The sequence below is a fragment of the Drosophila rhopaloa genome, unplaced genomic scaffold (genome assembly GCF_018152115.1).
Source record: "Drosophila rhopaloa isolate 14029-0021.01 unplaced genomic scaffold, ASM1815211v1 contig_152, whole genome shotgun sequence".
Lineage (NCBI taxonomy): Eukaryota > Metazoa > Arthropoda > Insecta > Diptera > Drosophilidae > Drosophila > Drosophila rhopaloa.
Window position 1 is genome coordinate 324,081 of NW_025335031.1, and position 23,495 is coordinate 347,575.

At 40.7% G+C, this 23,495-nt stretch overlaps 1 protein-coding gene across 1 annotated transcript; it reads right to left on the bottom strand.

The window, feature by feature from the left end:
- Nucleotides 1-6,563: 6,563 nt before the first annotated feature.
- On the bottom strand, nucleotides 6,564-9,954 carry LOC123037177. Its single transcript, XM_044456799.1, has 3 exons — nucleotides 8,464-9,954; nucleotides 7,409-8,385; nucleotides 6,564-6,924 (listed from the first exon to the last, which is right to left on the bottom strand). The coding sequence occupies exons 1-3, from the start codon at nucleotides 9,952-9,954 to the stop codon at nucleotides 6,564-6,566; spliced, it is 2,829 nt and encodes a 942-aa protein (XP_044312734.1).
- Between the last annotated feature and the right edge of the window lie 13,541 nt (nucleotides 9,955-23,495).

The window sequence follows — 23,495 nt, forward strand, 5'->3', positions numbered from 1 at the left end:
TAAATAATCAGGAAGTATAGACAACGGCGGAATATAAGAGCAAGTTATGTATATAAAGTTACCAGGAAGCGATAACTTTACACAAATAAATTCAATGGTATTGAATTCATCAAAAAATAACTCAGACGGGAAGTTTGAATCAACTCCAATTAAGACTCCACCTCCCCGTCTAGAGGGACGGTCATACCTATATATTGTGTACTTACCTGGAAAAACTTCGGAGCTAAAGATCTCCGGCTTTAACCAGGTTTCTGTGAACACAATAATATGAGATGCAAAGGAAAGGCTATCAGAATACAATTTAGTGAGTTTGCTACGCAAACCTATTGCATTCTGATAGGAAAGAAAGAGGTTATAAGTTAGTTTTTTGAAATTGGTACACTGGTTTGGCCTCGACTAGGAAGTTTTACTCCTACGGGCCCCTTCTTCTTTATCTTAGCCTCGAACTCTTTTACAACCATATTATCCGGCCAAAAGTCGCCCGAGCATATGGCTTCAAAAAGCTCGTTAGGGACAGTTATCTTGAAAGATGAAATGTCTCTAGCATAAGAAAACTTAAACTTTTCCACCTTTACACTATTACAATCGGCTTTAGTTTTGTCTTGTATATAAGACAATACATCAGAAGATGTTTGATCAGGGGAAAGCCGAGAAACGAAAATTTGTTTCTTTAGTGGAACCACTAAAAGGGATTTTGGTGGAGCAGACATTGCTTCTGCAAAACCAACTTGAGCCGGTTGTCCGGACTCAGTAGTCCCTTGTGGTGGTGATACTACATTCTGAGAGATAGGTGGATCCACTAATTGTGAAACCACTACGGACAAATCGGAATTCTTAGAAGTCCCTGGTTGCATGCATTCTGTAACGGATTGTTCGGATACCGAATCTTTTTTAGCTGCTGATCTTAGCAACTTTTGAGGGTTTGCTGAAATCAGCTGCTGATCCGCCGGAATGCTCTGTTGTTCTTTTGATTTCGGTTGCGGGGTGTTCCCCTTTTGCTCCTTACCACCAGCGGCCTTTTTGCGCTTAGGGGACTCTTCTAATAGCTTACGACTATTAAACTGCGAGTCCAGCGCAGATAGGAGATCATCAGCTCGGCGAAAACTATCTCTAGCCACTCCGAAACAGCTAATCAGTCCCATCAGGCCGCCTTTAGTTTGGCGCATGAACGATTTCATCTCGTTCGCAACCTCGACACAAGCGTCACAACAAAACTGCAAATTGGGCCCCTTTGAAAGGTCATCACTTGTCCGGCCAGTAAAACCGGCGCACTTGGTGTGCACCATATTTTCACAATGCCAGCAAGTCATATTAGACTGGTCAGCCCTGATTACGAGGCTGCATTTTTTGCAGAAGCAGACTAAATTTTTATTATTCATTTTATTTATTTACCACTGTACCAAGAAAGCGAAATTGAAATTTATAAGCGAGCAGTTATAAGACCCGCAAGAGCGCAGAAACTGCACGCTTAGAACTTTCAAAAGCAAAGAGAGCAAGAGAGCGGGAGCGTAAATAAGTTAAAGTGCATGCACAAAAGAGAAACAGCGTGGATATAAATAGGATAGAAAACACAGATAAGAATTACGAAAAACTAAAACAATTTATTAGTATCAATACAAAGTGCACTCGCGAAGCGAACGGAGTTTAAATTTATGTTTAAATAACCGAAAGAAAATTTAATGTTGTTTTTATAAAACCCACCGATGGGAATAAACGAAAACAAAATACAAAATTCGAAGCGCAGAAAAAAAACACGACCGTTCACTTTGAAAGTCAAAGACGATTTTCGCCTGGGGACCCTGAAGTCAGCCACGAGCGAGAGAGATCGATTCAGTGCTTGGGGACCCGAAAGTCGACCGCAAGAGAGAGAATGTTTGCTTGGGGACCCGGAGGTCAGCCACATGAGAGAGAATTTGTTGCTCGGGGACCCTGAAGTCAGCAGAGAGAGAATTGGTTGCTTGGGGACCCTGAGGTCAGCCGCAAGAGAGAGAGAAGTTGGTGCTTGGAGACCCTGAGGTCAGCCGCAAGAGAGAGAAGTTGGTGCTTGGGGACCCTGAGGTCAGCCGCAAGAGAGAGAAGTTGGTGCTTGGGGACCCTGAGGTCAGCCGCAAGAGAGAGAGAGAAGTCGGTGCTTGGGGACCCTGAGGTCAGCCGCTAGAGAGAGAAGTCAGTGCTTGGGGAACCTGAGGTCAGCCGCAAGAGAGAGAGAGAAGTCGGTGCTTGGGGACCCTGAGGTCAGCCGCAAGAGAGAAGTACGATAGGAAACCAAACAAGATCAAATACAGCCTTACAGAGACACCAGAGAGACCTATGGAAATAGTGCACATCGACTTGTATTTCGTAAACAAGAAAAGTGTGCTAACCATAATTGACAAGTTCTCTAGATACGCTTGGGGACTAACAGTCCCAGCAAAAGAAAGCGTAAATATCGTTAAGGCAGTAAAAAGTTTCATGGCCTTATTCGGGGTGCCTAAAAAAATAGTCTGTGACCAAGGAGTAGAATTCTCTTCTAACTTGTTCAAGGACTTTTGTAGGCAGTACGAATTAGAGCTACACACGACATCCTTTCAGCAATCATCGAGCAATTCTACAGTCGAGAGACTGCACTCGACGATCACAGAAATATATAGATTAATAGATGAGACCAAAAGGAAAAAGAAACTCGAAATCAAGCATGAGGAAGTCCTGGATGAGGCGTTTATAACTTATAATAATGCCATTCATTCAGCGACGAAACTAACACCGCAGGAGTTGTTCACAGGGAGAACGCATAACTTCCTAAATAACGTGTCTTTTAACAACGAAATGCGTTTCAAGCAGAGCTTTATCCAAAAATTAAATAAAAGGTTCAGCAAGAAAAGAACAAAAGAATAGAGGCGGCGAATTGCTAGGGGAAGAACCACTAGCGCAAATAAATCTAGGCGCTGCGAAGATAATTCAAACTCATAAAACATTAGTACACATAGTAAAATTACAAGAATATCAAGAGGCAATAGAACAGTTAGAACGAACACTCACAGAAGTAGTTGAAGACGCGGAAACAAGGACCTTGTTAAGGTTTTGCAAAACAAATTACAGATGATCAAGAACAGATTAGAGGCAATATGCCCCAGGAAGAGGAAAGCAAGGGGACTAATCAATGGATTAGGATCTGTAGTTAAATCCATAACAGGGAACTTAGACGCGGAAGACGCAGAAAGGCTAGAAGAAGAGATAAGAAAAATGCAAGAAGAGGAGAGGAGATTGAAGGAGAATTTGAATTCACAAGAGAGGACCGGAGCTAAAATCACGATAATGTTTAAGAACTTGACGAAATATATAAACGATGACCAAAGTCGAGTAACGACATTTATTAATAATTACAAAAATGGAATCAGCAAGACGTTCTTAGAGGAAGACAAGAGGATTTATAGGATAGAATATATCGATAGAATTGCGATAACAATAGATTTGCTAGGGCTAAATTTGAATGAATTAGCCGAAAGTTTATTATTAGCAAAGATTGGGCTAATCTCAAAATGTATTTATGATTAAAAAGAAACAGCTAAATGCATAAAAGAGTTGGAGGAACAAGGAATACAGATCGTATCAGGGGAACATATGTATGATTTTTTGGAGCTAAGAACAATTATGAATAACACAGATATAATTTTCTCGATAAGATTACCAATGTTAAAAAAAGGGGAGTACTACTTACAGAGAATGGTACCCTTACCAATGAATAAAACAGAATTCATAATTGCACCAGAATATGTAGTAAACAATAAAGAAGAAATGTACTATTATAAAGATAAATGTCAGAAGATAAGGAATTTGTATATTTGTAAGAATGATAAGATTGTAAATCAAATTAATGAAGAATGTCTTAAAAGTCTGATTAGCGGAAAGGAAGCGGATTGTGAAACAAGGGATGCCGGACTCGTAACCAGGATCTTCGAACCAGACCAACGGAGAAAATGTAAAACTGCAAACAGACTGTGGACAGAACAGAACCCTAAATGGGTCAGCAATAATCACATTTAGCGAGTGCAGAGCCATGGTGAACAACGTCCAATATGAGGCGGTAGAGAAACTTGGTACGGCAAAACTAAAACTAGAGATACCACAAATTCCAACCATGAAGAAGAACAGAACAACCCAAGAATTGGGAATCCATGAGCTGAAAATGGAAGATCTGGAAACGAAATTACGGATCAATAGGATACAAACGGGAGCAACAATTCGCACGACAACGACATACACCATGTTGTCTGTGATACTAATAATAGTATTAGCCGTGGCTTGTTTTTCCAAGCGAACGACCATTTTCACACCAGTCGCCCCACCTGCTAATTTCGCACCAACCATTACTCCACCTGTCACTTTCACACGCTCCACTATGGTCGGTGGTTCAGTCTGAGGAGGGAGGAGTTACCGCTTCAGTACTTTCCCTCGGCGGTCCCCCACCTAAACCCCTCCGGTTGACAAGCGGCTAGAAACCAAACATTTTATTGGCAACTAAGTTGCCAAACGAACAAACATCGCGGCCATTGTTGAGTCCAAGCCCCATATATGCATCCGGTCCAATTACAAATCCATTCCGTTAGGTCAGCACATTGTACGTATACACTAAGCTTTGAACAAAGAATTATAAAATAAAGAATTCATTCTGATTTTCAACTCGAAACCATCAACTACAATTAATTTATTTGGTCGGGTTATACCCCGCGATATTTGTGACGGTTTGTCGTTGTCGGGTGGCTCAGGGATGGCCAGGATTCGTCACAAGAATTTGTTTGTGTCAGGCGTGGTTGCTGAAAGAGAGTTCCGACCCAGCCCAGAGTAGAAGTCGTGGGGAATTACTTAGTAATTGAATTATAACTAGGTTTTATTCCCGTAAGTATCTTGACAATTTATTAACAACTAACGAATTCACCGGTTTGGCGGGATGCTGCCCTTGCAGCCTTCGTTTTCTTCTTACGCTTAGAATACCTGGTCTCGGGAGCCGTCCAGCTGCTCGATAGGACCAGCACGGGTTGAGTTACCTGAAATGAGAATAGGGTGCCTGGGGACCCTGAAGTCAGCCACGAGCGAGAGAGATCGATTCAGTGCTTGGGGACCCGAAGTCGACCGCAAGAGAGAGAATGTTTGCTTGGGGACCCGGAGGTCAGCCACATGAGAGAGAATTTGTTGCTCGGGGACCCTGAAGTCAGCAGAGAGAGAATTGGTTGCTTGGGGACCCTGAGGTCAGCCGCAAGAGAGAGAGAAGTTGGTGCTTGGAGACCCTGAGGTCAGCCGCAAGAGAGAGAAGTTGGTGCTTGGGGACCCTGAGGTCAGCCGCAAGAGAGAGAGAGAAGTCGGTGCTTGGGGACCCTGAGGTCAGCCGCTAGAGAGAGAAGTCAGTGCTTGGGGACCCTGAGGTCAGCCGCAAAGAGAGAGAGAAGTCGGTGCTTGGGGACCCTGAGGTCAGCCGCAAGAGAGAGAGAAGTCGGTGCTTGGGGACCCTGAGGTCAGCCGCAAGAGAGAGAGGTCAGCCGGTTAACCGTGCTGTAAGGAGGTGTGATCCTAAAATCAGCCGTCTCCTAGGGATACCTTCAGCTCGGCAAGCCGGGAAGGTTAGAGGGGGAGGAAGTAGTGCGGGAACTAACTACAATGTATAGAAGCGGACTTTGATCGAATGATTTAGTCCACCAAAAAAATGACTTTGATGCTTACCACCACTGGGGAAATGCCTCTGCACCCTTAGACGGTTGTCTGCTAAGTGCCTTTCCATGGCCCGTGGCCCGTCTTATATAGGGCTCGGCGAGATCTAGTGTGCCCGTTGTCTGTGGGGTATGCCGGGCTAAGTGTGACCATCTCTCTCTCGGTCTAGTGTGCCCCTATATGCGCGATCGTTGGCGGTTTGAATTTGAAATTAAATACTTCTTTTGTTTCATGCTTTTATTCTTATTTGTTTAATTCATTTAATTCATGCATTTATTCTTATTTATTGTGCGCGCAGCGTCACACTCCCCCCCGTCATGGATTCGAGTGGTGTCGTAAAATTGTTACGTAATGCTGTGGAGTAGTGGCATTTGTGTAATGTTTGGTTATGTGTATTCAATGATAGATTGTGCTTTTTATGTGGTGATAGTGCATCGTGTTCGTTCTGTATTGTACTGTTTGATGTTTCCGATGTATACTCTCTTTGTTTTTCGGGTGTTCTGGTCTCTCACTGTCATGATCACTGGTGACACGAAATTGGTTACCTTCCAGGGGCCGTCGTACTTTGGTGCTAGTTTGGCGTTAAATTTTTCTGCCGCTTTTGACAGATAGTGCGTCCTGCACCATACCAAGTCCCCGACATCTGGTTTCCAGTCCCTTTTCCGTAGATTGTAGTGTTTTTGTTGTTCCGCGGCTTCTTCTGTATACTGCGTTGCCTCTTTTCGTACGCCCTTTAACCGGTTCCATCTTGGTTTTATACTTTCCTCCTGTAGCCCCGATCCTTTTGTTACCATGTCGAACATCGTGTTTGGTAATCTTAACTCTTTCCCGAATACTAGCTGTGCAGGGCTATATTTTGTAGATTCCGAGACACTACTATTCTATGCTAGCATTAGCTCTGGTAAATGTTCGTCCCACGTGGTCTGATCTTCTCCTGCTAACTGTGCGATCATCGTTTTAACTGTTCGATTCGTTCGCTCGGTAGGGTTCTCCTGGGGCGTGTACGGTGCCGTCAACTGTTGCCGTATCCCCCATTTTTCCATGGCCTTTCTTGTTTTTCCTCCTGTGAACTGGACCCCATTGTCCGAGATCAGAGTTTTTGGTGATCCAACTCTCGCAATTACCCTTTCTCTAAAGACTCGTAGGAATGTGTCCGCTGTAGCCTGTCTGATTGCTGCAAGTTCTACCCACTTCGAGAATTTGTCCACGATTACTAATAGTGTGGTGTTCCCGTGTTTTGATCTGGGTAGAGGTCCCACGAAATCCACACATATGGTTTCCCACGGTGCTTCTGCCACTTTTGCACAATTTCCATGGTTGTGTGTCTCTCCGATTGCTACCCAGTTTATATAGCCTGCCTGCCTCTATTTTGAATTCCGTGTTTTTTGGGTCTCTTTCCAGTTCCTTGTATTTTTCCTCAATCCATGTCTCCGTGTACTGTATTGTTTTTAACTCGTTCTGTGGTGCTCTGGATAAGGCGTCTGCTACCGCATTCCATTTTCCCTTTCTGTACTGGACTTCAAACTGGAATGGTTGTAGGCCTAGCGCCCATCTGACTACTCTTCCCGACGGGCTTTCTATTGAGTTTAGCCACTTCAAAGCCATGTGGTCTGTTATCACTATGAACCGATAGCCTTCGAGGTACATCTTATACTTGTTGATGCCCCAATATATTGCTAAGCATTCTTTTTCAGTTGCACTGTAATTTTTCTCTACTTTACTCAACCTCCTGCTGGCAAACGCTATCACATGCTCGCCGTCCTCTCCGTCCTGCGTTAAGACCGCGCCTACGCCTAAGTCGCTGGCATCCGTTTGCAGTTTAAATTGCCTTGTGAAATCGGGGCATGCCAGTACTGGTGCCTTTGTTAGGCTCGTTTTCAGTTGGTCAAACGATTCCTGTTGTTCCTTGGTCCATTCAAGTTTTTGTCCTTTCCTGATTAAACCTTGCAACGCTCCTGCCTGTTCGGTGAAATTTGGTATGAACCGTCGGTACCATGACGCCATTCCTAAAAAGCTGTGTAATTCCTTTGTGGATCTCGGCGCTGGTAAGTCTCGAATTGCCGCTACTTTGTCCGGGTCTGTCCGTATGCCCCGATCGCTTATGACGTGTCCCAGGTACTTTAGCTCCTTTTGGAAGAAGTGGCATTTGTCTGGATTAATCCGCAGGTTCGCGTTCTGTAGTCTCCCGAATACCTCTGTTAGTTTCTCCAGATGTTCACGTTTGCTCCGGCCAATAACCACTATGTTGTCCAGATATGCAAATGCAAACGGTTCCATTTCTGGCCCTATTATTGAGTCCAGTGCTCTTTGAAACGTTGCGGGAGCTGTGGTTAGCCCAAATGGCATAACTTTCCACTGGAACAGTCCACGTCCGGGGACTGTGAATGCCGTGTATTGTCTACTATCCCTATCCATTGGGATTTGCCAGTATCCTGACTTGAGATCTATTGTACTGATGAACTTTGCCTCTCTTAACTGGTCCAATATGAAATTCATTCTTGGTACCGGATAGGCGTCTTTTTCCGTCTTGTCGTTCAGTTGTCGGTAGTCCACACACATTCTCCACTCGTTGTTCTTCTTTCTCACTAGCACTACTGGCGCGCTGTACGGGCTACGTGAGGGTTCTATGAGTCCCAGTGCCAACAACTCGTTCACCTGTTCATTGATGATTGCCTGCTGTTTCGGATTTCGAGGATAGTACCTCTGTTTAATCGTTTTATCATCCTTGAGGTAAATCTTATGCTTTGTTATATTACTTGTTCCCTGCATTCCTTAAAATACTTGCCTTTGTGTCTCCAGAAAGTCCTGTACTTCCTTTTCGGATGGTTCCCCTGTCGTGTCTTCTTGCTCTGTACTCGTCTCCGGTTGTTCTTCTTCGCCTCCGGGCTCTCTTATTTCCAGCTCTAAGTTTCCACACCTCAGCGTGCTGTGTACCCCTGCCAAAAAGTCCATCCCTAGCAGTATTCCTCCTGCTACTTCTGTCAGTATCATAAACGACACCCTGAACAATTTTCCTCCAAATTGGACTTCTGCTGTGAACTCTCCTATCGCCTTCTGCGTCGTTCCGTTGGCCATTGTTATTTCTGCACGGGCTCCACACCATTTGCCCTGGTGTTTCAGATCTTGATATCTGTTTCTGCTTATAGCGCTCCTGGATGCTCCTGTATCCACGATTCCTTTCGCTGTCCTGTTTCCGACCCTTATTCGGGCTACTATTTGGAACCCGTCGCAACACAACTGTTCCCCTGCTGCTGGATCTTTTGTTGCCCCCTGAGCTGCCAGCTTTATCTGCTCAGGCCTCCTGCGTGGCCCTGCCCTGCAGCACTCCGTGGTTCTCGTACCGTTTTTTCCACAGACCCAGCAAAACAGCCTCGGTGGATTGTTGCACGTGCGTGCACCATGTCCGGTTCCTCCGCAGCGCATGCATATCTCTGGTCTTAGCTGCTGCACAGGTTGGATTGCCAGTGCCCGGTCCTCTGCCTCTATTCCTTCTACCTCCTCCGCTAGTTTGAGGAACTCTGTCAACGAGTTGATTCCTGCCCTCCTAGCGTACAGCTTTATCTTGCTCCTGCTGTTTTTGTACACTCGGTCCAGTTTGGCCTCTTCTGAGAGTTTCGTGAATTGCATCAGTTTTCGTAGCCCCATTGCGTATTCTCTTACGGGCTCCGTTTCTCTCTGTTTCATCTGTGCAATCTGATTCTCCAACTGTTCCTCATACCTCGGCGGCAAAAAGTATTCTAGAAGTTCTGTTCTGAGCTGAGTCCATGTTACGATCCTGCTCGGCGTGGTGTTCCACCAATCACTCGCGATCCCCTCCAGGATGAATGGCATCGTCTGTATCAGCTGGTCCTTAAGTATTCCGTATCCGCCTGCCCACTGTTCCATTTTGCTTAGGAACTCCAGTGGGTTTGTTGTTCCTTGGTACCGGATGCCCCATCCGCGTACCCGGTCTATGACTTCTGTTTCCATTTTTATTTCTGTCTTTCCTTCCGTTTCGTCCCCTCGACTTGCTCCTTTGGTGTCCGTTATCTCCTCCCTTTCCCTGGTTACCACGATCGCCGGAATTGTTTCCTTCGCCGGGCTTTTTTCTCTCCTATATTTTTCTGTCAGTTCTGCGAGTCTTTGTCTGACCGTTTCCGTACGATCCGTTCTTTTGGCGAACGCTGCCAACAAACGTCTTAAGTCTTCACTTTTTTCTGCCGTTCCTAATCCGAACTCTTCCGTGTATTTCGTTAGTTCGCTCTTTGGTGCCAGATATACCCAGCTCGACATTACTCCGCTGGTGTCGGTTTATCTCTTGCAACCACTTTAACCTGTTCGGGCGCCACTGTGACGGTTTGTCGTTGTCGGGTGGCTCAGGGATGGCCAGGATTCGTCACAAGAATTTGTTTGTGTCAGGCGTGGTTGCTGAAAGAGAGTTCCGACCCAGCCCAGAGTAGAAGTCGTGGGGAATTACTTAGTAATTGAATTAGAACTAGGTTTTATTCCCGTAAGTATCTTGACAATTTATTAACAACTAACGAATTCACCGGTTTGGCGGGATGCTGCCCTTGCAGCCTTCGTTTCCTTCTTACGCTTAGAATACCTGGTCTCGGGAGCCGTCCAGCTGCTCGATAGGACCAGCACGGGTTGAGTTACCTGAAATGAGAATAGGGTGCCTGGGGACCCTGAAGTCAGCCACGAGCGAGAGAGATCGATTCAGTGCTTGGGGACCCGAAAGTCGACCGCAAGAGAGAGAATGTTTGCTTGGCGACCCGGAGGTCAGCCACACGAGAGAGAATTTGTTGCTCGGGGACCCTGAAGTCAGCAGAGAGAGAATTGGTTGCTTGGGGACCCTGAGGTCAGCCGCAAGAGAGAGAGAAGTTGGTGCTTGGAGACCCTGAGGTCAGCCGCAAGAGAGAGAAGTTGGTGCTTGGGGACCCTGAGGTCAGCCGCAAGAGAGAAGTTGGTGCTTGGGGACCCTGAGGTCAGCCGCAAGAGAGAGAGAGAAGTTGGTGCTTGGGGACACTGAGGTCAGCCGCAAGAGAGAGAAGTCAGTGCTTGGGGACCCTGAGGTCAGCCGCAAAGAGAGAGAGAGAAGTCGGTGCTTGGGGACCCTGAGGTCAGCCGCAAGAGAGAGAGAGAAGTCGGTGCTTGGGGACCCTGAGGTCAGCCGCAAGAGAGAGAGGTCAGCCGGTGAGCCGTGCTGTAAGGAGGTGTGATCCTAAAATCAGCCGTCTCCTAGGGATACCTTCAGCTCGGCAAGCCGGGATGGTTAGAGGGGGGAGGAAGTAGTGCGGGAACTAACTACAATGTATAGAAGCGGACTTTGATCGAATGATCTAGTCCACCAAAAAAATGACTTTGCTGCTTACCACCACTAGGGAGATGCCTCTGCACCCTTAGACGGTTGGCTGCTAAGTGCCTTTCCATGGCCCGTGGCCCGTCTTATATAGGGCTCGGCGAGATCTAGTGTGCCCGTTGTCTGTGGGATATGCCGGGCTAAGTGTGACCATCTCTCTCTCGGTCTAGTGTGCCCCTATATGCGCGATCGTTGGCGCGCGCGCGTTCTCGGTTTGAATTTGAAATTAAATACTTCTTTTGTTTCATGCTTTTATTCTTATTTGTTTAATTCATTTAATTCATGCATTTATTCTTATTTATTGTGCGCGCAGCGTCACACATTTATTGAAGAATCTACCTAAGTTAACTCGCGCAGCATCCACTTCGCGTTCCGACTCTCTATAACTCGGATCTTACCTTCTAATAACGTGCTCCCTGGTATTTCTTTCCTGATCTATTATCCTATAATTCTCGAAAGAGCGCATCAGAGCGTGACGCCCAGCATCCTCTTCGCGTTCCGACTCTCTCTCTCTCGGTTTCCAATGAAGTCTTGAAAAAGACTGACGAAAGCATCAAATCGATTTTTTCCACACAAACACTTCACCACAAAACTAAACTCCGAGAAAAAGCTAAATTACGAATATCGCAGCCCAACACCCCAACGTTTTTGTGAGAATCGAGGAGAACAGCACCTGCATCAAAAAAAGTTCGATTAACATGGCCAAAAATCAGACAATTCCTTCAGGTTTAAAATACATGGCGCATACATAAACCTTTTATGAGAATCGAGGAGGACAGCGCTGATAGTATCAAAACAAAATGTAAGAATGAGACAATTCCTTCAGGTTTAAAGTTTTTGGCGTCATAATAAAGCCTTTTAACGTACATATTGAAACCTTAAAAAAAATATTACGATTGGAGCGATTCGAAAATTTTTTGGAACGTAGAATTTACAAATAAAACAACAGTGAATGCTATAGTCAGGTGTCCCGACTATCATATACCAGTTACTCAGCCAAGGGTCCGATTTGAACAATTTTGAATGAGTATATTGGTATCGATTTACAATTTTAGAAAATCATTTGAAATGCGGCTGCTAGTAAGATTTTAGTGGGCGTGGCACTTGGCTGAAGCAAAAATGGTCTTCATGGTCACTAGTAGAATGCGTATGAAGAATTTTTATTCTCTCTCTCCTTAAAAAATGTGGTTGCCAGAGCAACCGATTCCGATTTTTAAACTAGCGCCATCTATTGGGGAAAACTTTGATTGCTTATAACTCATTAAAAACTTATGAGCAATTAAATTTAAAAATATTCTGGTGTTAGATGGATATTAATAATCAAAATAAAATCTAAAGCGCTAGACAGACCTTAGCTTAGTTAGCGATTGTGGGCGTTAGAGTGGGCGTGGCATGGAAAACAAAGGAAACTAAATCTAAAACCCCAACCCTCGAAATATTATAGCTTCCGAGATCACAGCGTTTATAAAAAAAAGTATAATCATGATGGTCAAAAATGAGTCAATTTCTTCAGGTTTAAAATGCATGGCGCATATACAAGGCTTTTATGAGAATCGAGGAGGACGGCACATGTACGATAGAAAAACATAATCAAAAACGAGCCCAGTTGTGGTGATACTCCAAACTTTCAATCAAATATTAAAAAATAATATAAATGAATAAATATGTTTAATTATATAGAAGAACTAATACCATTTTATTGACGACCAACATAAATGCGACATATATGTTGGAATATATCAACTATTAATTTCTTGTAATTATATAAAATCAAATACTAAATATATATATGAAATACATTTTGTGTAATTATATATAAAAAAATTAAGTTTTCTGTAATTATACATAAAACAAAGATTAGCTATACGTAATTAATTTCATTTTTAAATAGCGGCTATAGTATGTACTTGTCGGATTGGCAGCAACTTTTACCCTGAGCAAGGTATACATAAATAAATTAGATAAATTGCATAGTTTCATGCCAATAGCTTTTATACTGCAAAATTGTCATATACAAATAGGAAAAAAAGGGAAAAATTGTTAAAGGCGTCGATGCCTTTAACAATTTTTCCTACGGGACCTATACGATATAAACGTCCGATCGGCAAGCGCTTTTACCTTGATCAAGGTATGCGTAAATAAATAAGACTTGGAAAAATGTATGTCAATAGCTTATACACTGCGCGAAATATTCTTAAAAACATGAAATTTTGACCGATTTCACCGTATTGTTCCTATGGGAGCTATATGATATAGACGTCGGATCAGCACGCGCTTTTACCTTGATGAAGGAATGCATAAAAAAATACGATTTGAAAAAAAATTTATAGCAATAGCTTTTACACAGCGCGAAATATTCTGAAAAACATCAAATTTGGACTAAAATTGGTCCTATGGGAGCTATAGGATATAGACGTCCGGTCGGGGATTTTCGATTTTTCGATTTTCAAACTTGATCTGCGTACACATGTTTTAGGACGAGTGTGAAAGTTTCAGATCGCAAGCTTTTAAACTGAGCTCGCAAACGGTATTGAAACAGACGGATAGACGGACAGACAGACATGGCTATATCGACTCCCCTTTTGATCCTGATCAAGAATATATATACTTTATAGGGTCGGAAACGACTCCTTTACTGCGTTACAAACTTCTGACCAAAATTATAATACCCTCTGCAAGGGTATAATGATGACCCTCACCCTTATGACAACTCCAAAATCCAAAGAAAATCACCATGATTTTCGGTATTTTAATCAAAACCCTGGGAAATAGTGGTCGAATGTTGGAATTGCGCTACAATTCGTTACAAAATTTCAAACAAAGTGGAATTTACAGAAAAAAATATCATTTGAACATTTTTTTCGAAAACGCCCTTATGACAAAGCCCAAGTCCGGAGAAAGTCACCTCGATTTATCGGTTTTTTAATGAAAACCATGGGAAATAGTGCTCGAATGTTGGAATGGCATACCTCGTTGAATTCGTTACAAAATTTCTAACAAAGTGGAATATACAGAAAAAAAATATCGTTGTTTTTTTTTTTTATTTGTTAAATGGGTTATGCGTCTTAAACTAGTTTTCTGCTACCTATGGGGCAGCTTAATCTAATTATATATTGCGCATTCGGGTGACTTGTTAGGCGTCGAACATAGCTGGCTGCATTGATTTGACGGGCATCGCTTACCTTGGGAACCCGTAGGTCCCGTTCAATGTTCCTGTTCCTCATGTACATTTAAATTTTTGTAAAAAATTTTTGTTTGGGCAATTCTGATTTTTTTGATGTTGCTTTTGGATGCAACACCGTAGATCTGAAATGCATACTTCCATATTGGGCTTAGAATCATTTAATAGATCGCTACTTTGCTGTGTAATGACAGTTTATTTTTGGGAGCAAGCAGACTAGCCATATTACCAGCATTCGCCAAAACCGATTTCTTTACCATAGTCGTATGGGCTTGAAAGTTCGGGAGTCTGTCCAGTAATACGCCTAGATACTTGTGTGAGGTCATGTGCGCCAAAGTGGAGCCCAGCATATTGATGCCTTCGGAGGATAAGGGTCTAGTTGTAAAGGTGGCACTCGCGCATTTGGTGCTATTTATGCAATGTTACACTTCTGCGCCCAGTCCTCAAAGCTACAAACATCTTGCTGTAAGGATTCCGTAGCTAACTTTACGTCTACGCTTCTGGTCAGTATCGCCGTATCGTCGGCGTAATCTGTACGTCGTGATCTTCTATTCCAGTTATTACGCTAGAGCTGATGATTTTGCTCCATCTACGACAACTCTGAAGCTTCTACCTTTTAGGAAACTGCTAACTAGCTGGTAGAGCTAAACAGCAGACCATCATGCCACACCCTGTCGAAAGCTTGCTGAATATCCGTGAAAACAGAAGCTGTGTACATTTTGCGTTCCATTGCTTCTAGGGCGAAATTCACAACGATGTAGCTGTTCCGGCGTGCCGTGTTTTGGCCTAAAACCAAATTGCCAATTTGGAATTCTGCTAGACACAGAATTTAGCTTCATAATTCTGTTCAGAATCACCCTTTCCAACATCTTGCCCAGTGTTGAGATAAGGCTGATTGGCCTATATCCATTTACTTCGGTATGCTGTTTACCTGGCTTTGGAACCATTGTGATGAGTGCTGTCTTCGAAATCATTGGAAAGTGGCCTATCCTAAAAGTACTATTTAACAGCAGCACAATAAAAAGTAGAGCTCTTTTGGGGAGGAGTTTAAGGGTCCGGTTATCCCAGAGATCTTCTCCAGGAGATTTTATACTTTGAAGCTTTTTAATTTGATTAACCACCTCTTGCAATGTCACCGGGTTCGCAGGAGGGGCCATTTGAAACGGCATTTCTAATTGATCTTCAACAAGCTTTCTTATGAACTCTGAGGAAAAATTAAAAAGCTTAAAATATCGTTTGAAATTTTTTTTCGAAAACGCCCTTATGACAAGTCTCAAGTCCGGAGAAAATCACCTCGATTTATCGGTTTTTTATTCAAAACTCTGAGAAAAGTGGTCGAATGTTGGAATGGCATACCTCGTTGAATTCGTCACAAAATTTCCAACAAAGTGTCATTTGCAGAAAAAAATATCATTTGAAACAATTTTTGGAAAAAAATGAGACTCCCACCCTTATGACAACGCCAAAATCCGAAGAAAATCACCTCGATTTTCGGTATTTTAATCAAAACCCTGGAAAATAGTGGTCGTATGTTGGAGTGGCATACTTCGTTGAGTTGGAATTTACAGAAAAAATAATATACCTCGATTTATCGGTTTTTTAATAAAAACTCTTGGAAATAGTGGTCGAATGCTGGAATGGCATACCTCGTTGAATTCGTTACAAAATTTCCAACAAAGTGTCATTTACAGAAAAAATATGTAATTTGAACAAAGTTTTGGAAAAAAAAGGGGTCCCCCAACCTAATGACAACGCCAAAATCCGAAGAAAATCACCACGATTTTGGGAATTTTAATTAAAACCCTGGGAAATAGTGGTCGAATGTCGGAATGGCATACCTCGTTGAATTCGTTACAAAAATTCCAACAAAGTGTCATTTACAGAAAAAAATATCATTTGAAACAATTTTTGGGAAAAAATGATGACCCCCACCCTTATGACAACGCCAAAATCCGAAGAAAATCACATCGATTTTCGGTATTTTAATCAAAACCCTGGGAAATAGTGGTCGTATGTTGGAGTGGCATACTTCGTTGAGTTGGAATTTACAGAAAAAAATATCGTTTGAAAAATTTTTTCGCAAAACCCAAGTCCGGAGAAAATCACCTCGATTTATTGGTTTTTTAATCAAAACCCTGAGAAATAGTAGTTGAATGTTTGAATGGCATACCTCGTTGAATTCGTTACAAAATTTCGAACAAACTGGTAATTTACAGAACAAAAATATCGTTTGAAAAAATTTTTCGCAAAACCCAATTCCGGAGAAAATCACCTCGATTTATCGGTTTTTTAATCAAAACCCTGGGAAATAGTGTTCGGATGTTGGAATGGCATATCTCATTGAATTTGTTACAAAATTTCGAACAAAGCGGAATTTACAGAAAAAAAATATAATTTGAAACATTTTTTCGAAAAAAAAATACATTAATTTTTGATTTTTCGGTTTTTTATTCAAAACTCTGGGAAATGGTGGTTGAATGTTGGAATGGCATACCTCGTTGAATTTGTTACAAAATTTCCAACAAAGTGGAATTTACAGAAAAAAAATATCGTTTAAAAAATTTTTTCGAAAACGCCGTTATGACAATGCCGAAATCCGGAGAAAATCACCTCGATTTATCGGTTTTTTAATCAAAACCCTGGGAAATTGGCTTCGGATGTTGGAGTGGCATACCTCGTAAAATTCGTTACAAAATTTTGAACAAAGTGGAATTTACAGAAAAAAAATATAATTTGAAACATTTTTTCGAAAAAAAAAAACACCTTAATTTTTGATTTTTCGGTTTTTTATTCAAAACTCTGGGAAATGGTGGTTGAATGTTGGAATGGCATACCTCGTTGAATTCGTTACAAAATTTCCAACAAAGTGGAATTTACAGAAAAAAAATATCGTTTGAAAAATTTTTTCGGATAAAATCACATTGATTTATCGGTTTTTTTATCAAAACCCTGGGAAATAGTGGTCGAATGCTGGAATGGCAAACCTCGTTGAATTCGTTACAAAATTTTCAACAAAGTGTCATTTACAGAAAAAAATATCCTTATGACAACGCCAAAATCCGAAGAAAATCACCTCGATTTTCGGTATTTTAATCAAAACCCTGGGAAATAGTGGTCGTATGTATTTTATGACAATGCCCAAGTCTCGAGAAAATCACCTTGATTTTTCGGTTTTTTATTCAAAACTCTGGGAAATAGTGGTCAAGTGTTGGATGGCATATATCGTTTGAAAAATTTTTTCGAAAACGCCCTTATGACAAGGCCAAAGTCCGGATAAAATCACCTCGATTTATCGGTTTTTTAATCAAAACCCTGGGAAATAGTGGTTGAATGTTGGAATGGCATACCTCGTTGAATTCGTTACAAAATTTCCAACAAAGTGTCATTTACAGAAAAAAATAACATTTGAAACAATTTTTGGAAAAAAATGATTACCCCAACCTTATGACAACGCCAAAATCCGAAGCAAATCACCTCGATTTTCGGTATTTTAATCAAAACCCTGGTCGTATGTTGGAATCGCATACCTCGTTGAATTCGTTACAAAATTTCGAGCAAAGTGGAATATACAACGCCCTTATGAGAAGACCCAAGTCCGGAGAAAATCACCTCGATTTATCGGTTTTTTAATCAAAACCCTGGGAAATAGTGTTCGGATGTTGGAATGGCATATCTCGTTGAATTCATTACAAAATTTCGAACAAAGCGGAATTTACAGAAAAAAAATATAATTTGAAACATTTTTTCGAAAAAAAAAACACCTTAATTTTTGATTTTTCGGTTTTTTATTCAAAACTCTGGGAAATGGTGGTTGAATGTTGGAATGGCATACCTCGTTGAATTCGTTACAAAATTTCCAACAAAGTGGAATTTACAGAAAAAAAATATCGTTTGAAAAATTTTTTCGGATAAAATCACCTTGATTTATCGGTTTTTTAATCAAAACCCTGGGAAATAGTGGTCGAATGCTGGAATGGCAAACCTCGTTGAATTCGTTACAAAATTTTCAACAAAGTGTCATTTACAGAAAAAAATAACATTTGAAACAATTTTTGAAAAAAATGATGACCCCCACGATTTTCGGTATTTTAATCAAAACCCTGGGAAATAGTGGTCGTATGTTGGAATGGCATACCTCGTTGAATTCGTTACAAAATTTCGAACAAAGTGAAATTTACAAGGCCCTTAATCAAAACCCTGGGAAATAGTGGTCGTATGTTAGAATGGCATACCTCGTTTAACACGTTACAAAATTTCCAACAAAGTGTCATTTACAGAAAAAAAATTGCATTTGAGCAAATTTTTTCGAAAAAAACCATGACACTCACCCTTTTGACAAAGCCAAAATCCGGATAAAATCACCTCGATTTTTCGGTTTTTAATCAAAACCCTGGGAATTAGTTGTCGGATGTTGGAATGGCATATATCGTTTGAAAATTTTTTTCGAAAACGCCCTTATGACAAGGCCTAAGTCCGGAGAAAATCACTTCGATTTATCGGTTTTTTAATCAAAACCCTGGGAAATAGTGCTCGAATGTCGGAATGGCATACATCGTTGAATTCGTTACAAAATTTTCAACAAAGTGTCATTTACAGAAACAAATATCATTTGAAACAATTTTTGGAAAAAAATGATGACCCCCACCCTTATCACAACGCCAAAATCCGAAGAAAATCACCTCGATTTTCGGTATTTTAATCAAAACCATGGGAAATAGTGGTCGTATGTTGGAGTGGCTTACTTCGTTGAGTTGGAATTTTATAACAATGCCCAAGCCTGGAGAAAATCACCTTGATTTTTCGGTTTTTTATTCAAAACTCTGGGAAATAGTGGTCAAGTGTTGGATGGCATATATCGTTTGAAAAATTTTTTCGAAAACGCCCTTATGACAAGGCCAAAGTCCGGATAAAATCACCTCGATTTACCGGTTTTTTAATCAAAACCCTGGGAAATAGTGGTCGAATGCTGGAATGCCAAACCTCGTTGAATTCGTTACAAAATTTCCAACAAAGTGTCATTTACAGAAAAAAATAACATTTGAAACAATTTTTGGAAAAAAATGATGACCCCCACCTTATGACAACGCCAAAATCCGAAGAAAATCACCTCGATTTTCGGTATTTTAATCAAAACCCTGGTCGTATGTTGGAATCGCATACCTCGTTGAATTCGTTACAAAATTTCGAGCAAAGTGGAATTTACAACGCCCGAATGAGAAGACCCAAGTCCGGAGAAAATCACCTTGATTTTTCGGTTTTTTATTCAAAACTCTGGGAAATGGTGGTCGAATGTTAGAGTGGCATACCTCGTTGAATTCGTTACAAAATGTCCAACAAAGTGTCATTTACAGAAAAAACTATCATTGAAATAAATTTTGGAAAAAAATGATGACCCCCACCCTTATGACAACGCCAAAATCCGAAGAAAATCACCTCGATTTTCGGTATTTTAATCAAAACCCTGGGAAATAGTGGTCGTATGTTGGAATCGCATACCTAATTGAATTCGTTACAATATTTCGAACAAAGTGGAATTTACAACGCCCTTAATCAAAACCCTGAGAAATAGTGGTTGTATGTTGGAATGGCATACCTCGTTGAACACGTTACAAAATTTCCAACAAAGTGTCATTTACAGAAAAAAAATTGCATTTGAGCAAATTTTTTCGAAAAAAAACCATGACACTCACCCTTCTGACAAAGCCAAAACCCGGATAAAATCACCTCGATTTTTCGGTTTTTAATTAAAACCCTGGGAATTAGTGGTCGGATGTTGGAATGGCATATATCGTTTGAAAAATTTTTTCGAAAAAGCCCTTATGACAAGGCCCAAGTCCGGATAAAATCACCTCGATTTATCGGTTTTTTAATCAAAAGCCTGCGAAATAGTGGTCGAATGCTGGAATGGCAAACATCGTTGAATTCGTTACAAAATTTCCAACAAAGTGTCATTTACAGAAAAAAATAACATTTGAAACAATTTTTAAAAAAAATGATGACCCCCACCCTTATGACAACGCCAAAATCCGAACAAAATCACCTCGATTTTCGGTATTTTAATCAAAACCCTGGGAAATAGTGGTCGTATGTAGAAATCGCATACCTCGTTGAATTCGTTACAAAATTTCGAACAAAGTGGAATTTAAAACGCCCTTAATCAAAACCCTGGGAAATAGTGGTCGTATGTTGGAATGGCATACCTCGTTGAATTCGTTACAAAATTTCGAACAAAGTGGAATTTACAACGCCCTTAATCAAAACCCTGGGAAATAGTGGTCGTATGTTAGAATGGCATACCTCGTTGAACACGTTACAAAATTTCCAACAAAGTGTCATTTACAGAAAAAAATTGCATTTGAGCAAATTTTTTCGAAAAAAACCATGACACTCACCCTTTTGACAAAGCCAAAATCCGGATAAAATTACCTCGATTTTTCGGTTTTTAATCAAAACCCTGGGAAATGTTGGTCGAATGTCGGAATGGCATACCTCGTTGAATTCATTACAAAATTTCCAACAAAGTGTCATTTACAGAAAAGATATCATTTGAAACAATTTTTGAAAAAAATGATGACCCCCACCCTTATGACAACGCCAAAATCCAATGAAAATCACCTCGATTTTCGTTATTTTAATAAAAACCCTGGGAAATAGTGGTCGTATGTTGAAGTGGCATACTTCGTTGAGTTGTAATTTACAGAAAAAAAATATCGTTTGAATAATTTTTTCGAAAACGCCCTTATGACAAGGCTCAAGTACGGAGAAAATCACCTCGATTTATCGGTTTTTTAATCAAAACCCTGGGAAATAGTGTTTGGATGTTGGAATAGCATACCTCGTTGAATTCGTTACAAAATTTCCAACAAAGTATCATTTACAGAAAAAACAAGAGAGAACGCTATATTCGGGTGCCCCGACTATCAGATACCCGTTACTCAGGTAAAGGGAGTGCGAGGGAGATGGAGATAGAAACTTTGATCACGCATAAGTTTTTAACGAATGGTCCGATTTGAAAAATTTCTTCTACATTTCGATAGGTATTGATAAACACAATAAAACTGCATTTTTACTTTTCCGAAATATTTAAGAATATTAAGAAGACCCAAGTCCGGAGAAAATCACCTTGATTTTTCGGTTTTTTATTCAAAACTCTGGGAAATGGTGGTCGAATGTTAGAATGGCATACCTCGTTGAATTCGTTACAAAATGTCCAACAAAGTGTCATTTACAGAAAAAAATATCATTGAAATAAATTTTGGAAAAAAATGATGACCCCCACCCTTATGACAACGCCAAAATCCGAAGAAAATCACCTCGATTTTCGGTATTTTCATCAAAACCCTGGGAAATAGTGGTCGTATGTTGGAATCGCATACCTAATTGAATTCGTTACAAAATTTCGAACAAAGTGGAATTTACAACGCCCTTAATCAAAACCCTGAGAAATAGTGGTTGTATGTTGGAATGGCATACCTCGTTGAACACGTTACAAAATTCCCAACAAAGTGTCATTTACAGAAAAAAAATTGCATTTGAGCAAATTTTTTCGAAAAAAAACCATGACACTCACCCTTCTGACAAAGCCAAAACCCGGATAAAATCACCTCCATTTTTCGGTTTTTAATTAAAACCCTGGGAATTAGTGGTCGGATGTTGGAATGGCATATATCGTTTGAAAAATTTTTTCGAAAACGCCCTTATGACAAGGCCCAAGTCCGGATAAAATCACCTCGATTTATCGGTTTTTTAATCAAAAGCCTGCGAAATAGTGGTCGAATGCTGGAATGGCAAACCTCGTTGAATTCGTTACAAAATTTCCAACAAAGTGTCATTTACAGAAAAAAATAACATTTGAAACAATTTTTAAAAAAAATGATGACCCCCACCCTTATGACAACGCCAAAATCCGAACAAAATCACCTCGATTTTCGGTATGTTAATCAAAACCCTGGGAAATAGTGGTCGTATGTAGAAATCGCATACCTCGTTGAATTCGTTACAAAATTTCGAACAAAGTGGAATTTAAAACGCCCTTAATCAAAACCCTGGGAAATAGTGGTCGTATGTTGGAATGGCATACCTCGTTGAATTCGTTACAAAATTTCGAACAAAGTGGAATTTACAACGCCCTTAATCAAAACTTTGGGAAATAGTGGTCGTATGTTAGAATGGCATACCTCGTTGAACACGTTACAAAATTTCCAACAAAGTGTCATTTACAGAAAAAAATTGCATTTGAGCAAATTTTTTCGAAAAAAACCATGAAACTCACCCTTTTGACAAAGCCAAAATCCTGATAAAATCACCTCGATTTTTCGGTTTTTAATCAAAACCCTGGGAATTAGTGGTCGGATGTTGGAATGGCATATATCGTTTGAAAAATTTTTTCGAAAACGCCCTTATGACAAGGCCCAAGTCCGGAGAAAATCACCTCGATTTATCGGTTTTTTAATCAAAACCCTGGGAAATAGTGTTTGGATGTTGGAATGGCATACCTCGTTGAATTCGTTACAAAATTTCCAACAAAGTATCATTTACAGAAAAAAATATCATTTGAAAAATTTTTCGAAAAACAACCCCTTAATGACAATGCCCAAGTCTGGAGAAAATCACCTTGATTTTTCGGTTTGTTATTCAAAACTCTGGGAAATAGTGGTCGAATGTTGGAATGGCATTCCTCGTTGAATTCGTTACAAAATTTCGAACAAAGTGGAATTTACAACGCCCTTAATCAAAACCCTGGGAAATAGTGGTCGTATGTTGGAATGGCATACCTCGTTGACTTCGTTACAAAATTTCAAACAAAGTGGAATTTAAAACGCCCTTAATCAAAACCCTGCGAAAAAGTGGTCGTATGTTGGAATGGCTTACCTCGTTGAATTCGTTACAAAATTTCGAACAAAGTGGAATTTACAACGCCCTTAATCAAAACCCTGGGAAATAGTGGTCGTATGTAAGAATGGCATACCTCGTTGAACACGTTACAAAATTTCCAACAAAGTGTCATTTACAGAAAAAATTGCATTTGAGCAAATTTTTTCGAAAAAAACCATGACACTCACCCTTTTGACAAAGCCAAAATCCGGATAAAATCACCTCGATTTTTCGGCTTTTAATCAAAACCCTGGGAAATGTTGGTCGAATGTCGGAATGGCATACCTCGTTGAATTCGTTACAAAATTTCCAACAAAGTGTCATTTACAGAAAAGATATCATTTGAAACAATTTTTGAAAAAAATGATGACCCCCACCCTTATGACAACGCCAAAATCCAAAGAAAATCACCTCGAT